The sequence below is a fragment of the Hyposmocoma kahamanoa genome, unplaced genomic scaffold (genome assembly GCF_003589595.1).
Source record: "Hyposmocoma kahamanoa isolate Upper Pololo Valley unplaced genomic scaffold, ASM358959v1 97075, whole genome shotgun sequence".
Taxonomy (NCBI): Eukaryota; Metazoa; Arthropoda; class Insecta; order Lepidoptera; family Cosmopterigidae; genus Hyposmocoma; species Hyposmocoma kahamanoa.
The window spans coordinates 75,246-82,856 of NW_020655301.1; the positions used below are offsets into that span (position 1 = coordinate 75,246).

General features: G+C 55.4%; 2 protein-coding genes across 2 annotated transcripts in view; both read left to right on the forward strand.

Annotated features, from left to right (window-relative positions):
* Positions 1 to 3,721, forward strand: part of LOC113238637 — a 59,727-nt gene extending 56,006 nt beyond the window's left edge. The window contains exons 2-5 of the mRNA XM_026475471.1: positions 1,967 to 2,221; positions 2,295 to 2,467; positions 2,572 to 2,844; positions 2,953 to 3,721. Coding sequence (XP_026331256.1) covers positions 1,967 to 2,221; positions 2,295 to 2,467; positions 2,572 to 2,844; positions 2,953 to 3,721 — 1,470 coding nt within the window. The remainder of the gene's footprint in view (positions 1 to 1,966; positions 2,222 to 2,294; positions 2,468 to 2,571; positions 2,845 to 2,952) is intronic.
* Positions 3,722 to 3,742: 21 nt separating this feature from the next.
* LOC113238638 lies at positions 3,743 to 4,150 on the forward strand. Its single transcript, XM_026475472.1, has one exon. It carries the CDS (start codon positions 3,743 to 3,745, stop codon positions 4,148 to 4,150), a length of 408 nt encoding a protein of 135 aa, XP_026331257.1.
* Positions 4,151 to 7,611: the final 3,461 nt, after the last annotated feature.

Sequence of the window (7,611 nt, forward strand, 5' to 3'; positions counted from 1 at the left end):
TTTTCGAGGTATTTGGGGATGCTCAATACGAATATGGCACTCATTTCTAGATCCAAGATAGCGGACACGATTTTTCGAATAAGGGCAAGTTGGGTATCGTTTTCGAGGTATTTGGGTGTGCTCATTACGAATATGGCACTTGTTTGTAAATCCAAGATGGCGCACACGATTTTTCAAAAAATGCAGTATGGGTATCCTTTTCGAGGTATTTGGGGATGCTGAATACGAATATGGCGCTCATTTCTAGATCCAAGATAGCGGACACGATTTTTCGAATAATGACAAGTTGGATATCGTTTTCGAGGTATTTGGGGGAGCTCATTACGACATGTCACTCATTTCTAAATCCAAGATGGCGGACACGTTTTTTCAAAAAAATGTAATATGGGTATCCCTTTTGAGATATTTGGGGATGCTCATTACGAATATGGCACTTATTTCTAAATCCCAGATGGTGGACACGGTTTTTCAAAAAAAGTGCAATATGGGTATCCCTTTCGAGGTATTTGGGGATGCTCATTACGAATATGGCACTCATTTCTAAATCCAAGATGGCGGGCACGATTTTTCGAATAAGGGCAAGTTGGGTATCGTTTTCGAGGTATTTGGGGATGCTTATTACAAATATGGCGCTTGTTTGAAATCCAAGATGGCAGACAAGATTAAAAAAAATGCAATATGGGTACCCTTTTCGAGATATTTGGAGATGCGCATTACGAATATGGCACTCATTTCTAAATCTAAGACGGCGGCCACGATTTAAAAAAAAATGCAATATTGGTATCCTTTCCGAGGTATTTGGGGATGCTCAATACGAATATGGCATTCATTTCTAGATCCAAGATAGCGGACACGATTTTTCGAATAAGGGGAAGTTGGGTATCGTTTTCGAGGTATTTGGGCGTGCTCATTACGAATATGGCACTTGTTTGTAAATCCAAGATGGCGGACACGATTTAAAAAAAAATGCAGTATGGGTATCCTTTTCGAGGTATTTGGGTATGCTCATTACGAATATTGCACTCATTTGTAAATCCAAGATGGCGGAAACGATTTTTCAAAAAAAATGCAATATGGGTATCTTTTTCGAGGTATTTGGGGGTGCTCATTACTAATATAGCATTTATTTGTAAATCCAAGATGGCGGACACGATTTTTTTTAAATGCAATATGGGTAGCCTTTTCGAGGTATTTGGGGATGCTCAATACGAATATGGCACTCATTTCTAAATCCAAGATGGCGGACACGATTTTTCAAAAAAATGTAATATGGGTATCCCATTGGAGATATTTGGGAATGCTCATTACGAGTATGGCACTCATTTTTAAATCCCAGATGGCGGACACGATTTTTTAAAAAAAGTGCAATATGGTTATCTTTTTCGTGGCATTTGGGGATGCTCAATACGAATATGGCATTCATTTCTAGATCCAAGATAGCGGACACGATTTTTCGAATAAGGGCAAGTTGGGTATCGTTTTCGAGGTATTTGAGGGTGCTCATTACGAATATGGCACTTGTTTGTAAATCCAAGATGGCGGACACGATTTTAATAAAAAATGCAATATGGGTATCTTTTTCGAGGTATTTGGGGGTGCTCATTACTAATATAGCATTTATTTGTAAATCCAAGATGGCGGACACGATTTTTAAAAAATGCAATATGGGTAGCCTTTTCGAGGTATTTGGGGATGCTCAATACGAATATGGCACTCATTTCTAAATTCAAGATGGCGGACACGATTTTTCGAATAATGGCAAGTTTGTGTATCGTTTTCGAGGTATTTAGGGGTGCTCGTTACTCCGTGTGCAGTTGCTGGTCTGCCATCGGACGCGTCCCCAGGTGGCGGATAGGGGAACGGCTCCCAGATATGGGAGCTACCGGCTTCGGCCGGCGCGGACCAAAACCAGCACCGGGAGACAGGGAGAGGCCGTTCCAGCTCAACAGAGTGGAACGCCCTCCAGAAAAAGGCGGATGTCGCCTTCTTCAAGGAGGCCCTTAAGCGCCCGGGAAAGGCCGGGGAGGCTGAACCCGAAGGTACGGCGGGCATCATGAGCGAGGCCCTGGCCCAGGAGGCGCCAGACAACCTCGCTACAATATTGGCGGAAACCGCCAAGTCCTGTAATCTCAAGGGGACGGTGATCAAAGCCATTAAAGAGGCCGTCAAAAAGGTGGAGAAAGCCATCGATTTTCTCCACCTTGGAGAGACGGCGACGGAGGTGGCGCGGCGGATGTCGGAAGACATAATAATAATAAATAATAAAACTGTTTATTCAGTAACATAATGTACAGAGACTATGCGGTCTCTGCCGCCGGATGAGGAGGCAGCCCCTAGAGGCGGAGGTCAAGGCCCTGAGGGGGGCCTACTCCATCGCTACGGCCAAGGCCACGGCGCAGGTGGCCCCACCGCCGTGCAGCTCCGCGGTGATGCACGCGGAGGCGAGGAAGGCCATCGACGACCTCAGGCGAGACATTTTCTTCTCCATGAGAAATATGATGGACGCTTGGGGGACATCGAAAGACGCCTCCCCATGGAGTCCCTAAGACCTCCCCTGGGCGGCTGAAGTAGTGCGCCCGCTTATGAGGCGACGCCTGCTGCCACCGCTGTCGCCGCAGCTGCCCCGAGGTTGCTTCCCTCTGCCGCGGCCCCCGAGTCGACACCGGGCCTCTCCCACGACCGAAACGCGCCTGCTGACCCGCGGCCCAACAAGAAGGCCAAGAGGAAGGCTCCCCCGCCGAAGGCTACTGCTGCCCCTCCTGCGGCGCCCCCCGCTGTTTCCGCCATCCCTGCCGCCCCAGACGTGGCAGCCTCCATGCCGACTGACCAGACGGAAACGTCCTGGTCACAGATAGTCGGTCGCAAGGCCAGAAAGGCCAAAACGGCAGCTGCCGCCACCCAAGCGGCACGGGCCCCCGCCTAGGCGGCCCCCGAGACGGCTCCCAGACCCAGGGCTCTCTTCACCCCGAAATCATCGGCGGTGGTGATAACACTGAGGCTCGAAGCGGTGGCGGAAAACGGGGTCACTTACAAGGGGGTCCTAGAGGCGGCGACCGCTGCGGTCGATTTGGGCAGCCTCGGTATCCCGCACGTGCGGGTGCGGAACACCCAGACGAGTGCCCGCATAGTCGAGGTGCCCGGGGCGACCAACGCAGGGAAGGCCGACACCCTGGCGGCCAAGCTGGAGGAGGTGATAGGGGGGCTGGCGGCAGTAACGCGGCCTACCAAAACCGCCAATCTAAGGGTCACTGGCTTTGACGAGTCGGTGACCTCGGAGAAGATCCGGACGGTGGTGGCCGCCAAAGGGCAATGCCCCCAGTCCGCCGTGAGCGTGGGCGTCGTAAGGCTGGTCCCCAACGGGAGGGGGTCAGCCCTCGTCCGCTGCCCGGTGACGGCGGCCCAACGGGTGACGGCTGCCGGCCGCCTATTGGTGGGGTGGTCCTTCGCCGGGCCATGTGATGGAGCCCCTCCCCATGCGCTGCTTCAGGTGCATGGGTATTGGCACCACCAGAGCCCTCTGCCCATCCAGTGTGAACAGGAGCTGGCTCTGTTTCAGGTGTGGCCAGGTGGAACACTCGGCCTCCGGGTGCACGGCGACACCGCGGTGCTCGGTGTGCACCGCGGCTCGCCATCCAGCGGACCACGTAATGGGGGGGCGATCTTGCGCTCCCCTCTCCACCAAGAGCAAGCCGGCGGGGACCTCAGGCCCCCTCCCTATTGAGGGACAAAATATGAAGCAGTAATGCCAGCATGCCACCATACTATACTGCAGGGCAACCTCAAGCACTGCTCCAAGGCACAGGATTTATTGGTCCAGGCCATGGCGGAGTGGGGGGTTGAGGTGGCTGCTGTGGCGGAGCCATGCCTTGCCCCCCGCGGGGGAACTGGGGAGGCGACGGTGGCCATAGTGGCGTCGCCTGCCGGGAACTCCTCCCCTCTAGCGGTGAAGGCACAATTTCAGGCGTTCCTGGAGACCCTAGAGAGGGCGGTGAGGGCAGCTCCGACGCCGGTGTTGGTGATGGGGGACCTCAACGCCAAGAGCGCTGCGTGGGGTTCCCCGGTCACCAATGCCAGGGGGCCAGAGTTGGAGGATTGGGCGGCAGCCTTAGGGGGTCAATCGTGGACGTCACGTTTGCGACCCCCTCACTAGCCGCACGAGTATCCGGCTGGCAGGTCCTGGAGGACGAGGAGACCCTCTCCGACCACAAATCATACAGATGAGGGTCTCCCATATGCCGCCCACGACGGCCTCCAACACGGCCCCCGGTGGGGGGCTTTCTCAAATGGGCACTCACCTGCCAGGACCTTGAGCTCGCAGAGGAAGCAGCCACGATCCAGGCGTGGAGTTCAGGGAAGACTTGACCGCCGTCTGCGAGAGGGCCATGCCCAGGGTCAGTGGGATCCCGGGAAAAAAGAGGGTGTACTGGTGGACCGCGGGGATTGGGGACCTTCGCACTGCTAGTACAGCAGCCCGGCGGGCCTACGGCCGATACCGCCGCAGGCGCCACACCCAAAGTGAGGAGAGGAGGCTCCACAGCGCCCTTCAGGGCGCGAGGCAGGCCCTGAAGGTCGCGATAGGGCGGGCCAAGGACTCTGCGAAAGAGGAGTTCTTGGCCACACTGGACGCGGACCCATGGGGGAGGCCGTACAAAGTTGTGCGCAACAAAATGTACGGCGCATCTCCCATGGAGTCACTGAAGCTCGATCTCCTCAACCGGGTGGTGGAGGGCCTCTTTCCCGAACCGCAGCCCTTCACCCCACCGACATTCTTCCAGGGGCATTCTTCTGCCCCCGCAGCCGTCCCACCGCCCACTTCAACTCACTCTCGGTGATTTCCTCAGTCTGCCCTCCGTCTGCTCTGGGGGGCACCATGACGAGTCCTTCGCATTGCCTTGAAGCATCTCGGGACCAGCCTCAAGCATCTCATGGATGACTGCTTGAGGACGGGGTTGTTTCTTAGATGCTGGAAGGAGGGAAGGCTTGTCCTGGTGCCCAAGCCGGGCCGACCTGCGAACTCCCCCTCGGGGTTCAGGCCCCTCGTCCTGCTGGACGAGGTGGCGAAAATCGTGGAGCGAATCATCGCCTCCAGGATCAACGAACACCAGAGGGGGACAGGCCCCGATGTGTCGGAGCGGCAGTACGGGTTCAGGGCTGGACTCTCCACCCTGGACGCCCTGAAGTCGCTGCGACACATTGTGGAGAAGGGTAACGGCGAGGGGGAAGGCGTGGAGGGTAACGGCGAGGGGGAAGGCGGGGGAAGTCCGTATTAGGACCACTACTGTGGAACCTGGGGTACGATTGGGTGCTGAGGGGCGCGCTGCTCCTCCGGACAGCGGTCATCGCGTACGCCGATGACACGCTGGTGGCCGTCCGGGGAACCATCTTCCAGGAGGCGGCCCGAAGAGCCTCAGTAGCGGCGGACATGGTGGTCCGCTGAATACAACTGCTAGGGCTCGAGGTCGCCGTGCCGAAGACGGATGTGGCCGTCTTCGGTGGGAGGGGTAGAGGTTAGGCGGTGCCGACAGGCGCCCACATCTCCATCGCGGGAGTATCCCAGAGTAGACCGGCGATGGAACTTCGGGGAGCATTTCCGGCAACTTGCTCCCCGAATAGTGGGCGCCGCATCGGCGTTGGGCAGGCTCCTGCCCAACCTCGAGAGGCCGGGAGCCCCGTACGCTGGGTAACCCGGGTGACCCGGAGTATGGCCTTATACGGAGCTCCCATTTACAGTGGGGCCTTATCAGCGGCGACGAAGTCGCTGCTGAGGAGACCCCAGAGGGTGGTCGCCCTGCGAATGTACAGGGCGTACATGACGGTGGCCTGCGCTGCCGCATGCGTCCTCGCCGGTACTCCGCCATGGGACCTCGAAGCCGAGGTCCTGGCGGAGGTCCGCACCTACCGGCGGGGAATGAGGGACCGAGGCGAGTGACCCGCTCCCCAAGAGGTCGAGCGGTAGCGCCGCCTCGCGGCGCGGCGCATGCGGGACCGGTGGAAAGAGGGCTTGGCGGATCCCCCCTATGGCGCTGGTACCATAGGAGCGATCCACCCTGTCCTCGTAGAATGGGTGAACCGGTCTCACGGGCCACTGTCGTACCACCTTGTGCAGGTGCTGACTCGGCACAGGTGTTTCGGTCACTACCTACACAAGGTGGCGAGGAGGGAACCGTCCCCGTCGTGCCACGAGTGCGGCGCTGCGGATGACACGGCGCAGCACACCTTAGAGGTGTGCAGCCGGTGGGATGGGCAGCGCCGCACTCCGACGGGGACTGTCGGGCGGGACCTTTCGCTGCCGAGCGTGGTTGCCGCCATGCTCGGTAGCGAGGAGTCCTGGGAGGCGGTGGCCTCTTTTTGCGGAGAGGTTATGTCGCAAAAGGAGGCTGCGAAGCGGGTGCGCGCGCTTCGGCGCAGACGTACGGGGAGAAGACGAAGGCAATTCGCTGCTCGTCTGATCCCCTAGTGAGGCCAGCGGGCTGTAGACAGGGACTCCGGAGTCTGCATTGCGCGGCCTCACTCGTCTGGGGGGCGGGTCGGAGGACAATCGACTCACCCCTCCGTTGGCGCGGGAGCCCTGGCGCAAGCTAGGGCGGCCGGGCGGCGTCGTGGTGAATGTTCACCGATCCCACGGCTACGACTCCACCGGCGAGAGGGAAACCCGGGGGGGTTTTAGTGGAGTAGGCCCTCCAGTCTGGAAGGAGAGTTCCCACATAACCCCTGAGTCTCCCTGGGTTCAGGGGTATCCATAAAAATTTCCCCCCGTCAAAAAAAAAAAAAGGGTGCTCATTACGAATATGGCACTCATTCCTTATTTGTAAATCCAAAATGGCGGACACGATTTTTCAGAAACATGCAATATGGGTATCCTTTTTAAGATATTTAGGGATGCTCATTACGAATATGGCACTCATTCATAAATACAAGATGGCAGGCATGATTATTCGAAAAACGGCAAGTTGGGTACCGTTTTCAAGGTATTTGGGGTGCTCACAGTACAGATTTTTCGAAAAAGGGCAAGTTGGGTATCGTTTTTGAGGTATTTGGGGGTGCTCATTACGAATATGGCATTTGTGTGTAAGTCCAAGATGGCGGACACGATTTTTCAAAAAAAGGCATTATGGATATCCTTTTCGAGGTATTTGGGGATGCTCAATACCAATTCATATCTCAACGGTATCTCATCGTCATATCTCAACGGTAGAATTCAGAAAGTAGACATAAATGGTGTGACTTCTTTGAGTTTTCCGGTAAAAATGGGTGTTCCGCAGGGCTCAATACTTGGGCCTTTCTTATTTCTGATTTATATGTATGATCTCCCATTCTTTGTTAAGGACAATTTTTATTTATTTTTATTTATTTATTTCATAAAATTACACAGTATAACAGTAAATTACTAAGGCACTGTGAAATTCATACAACATAAAATTATTATTAGATCGTAGATGATAGTCGTTCATCCATCATCTCACAAAACTTCAAACATTCATCACGCACAGTCACCCATCTACTTGCGAACACATCACATTCTGGTGCAGATACGAGAAGCGCATTAAAACAGTGCAGAGCGCGAACTAGTGGCGATTTACTGTGTGCCACAGTGCGCAATGCCGGCTCTGC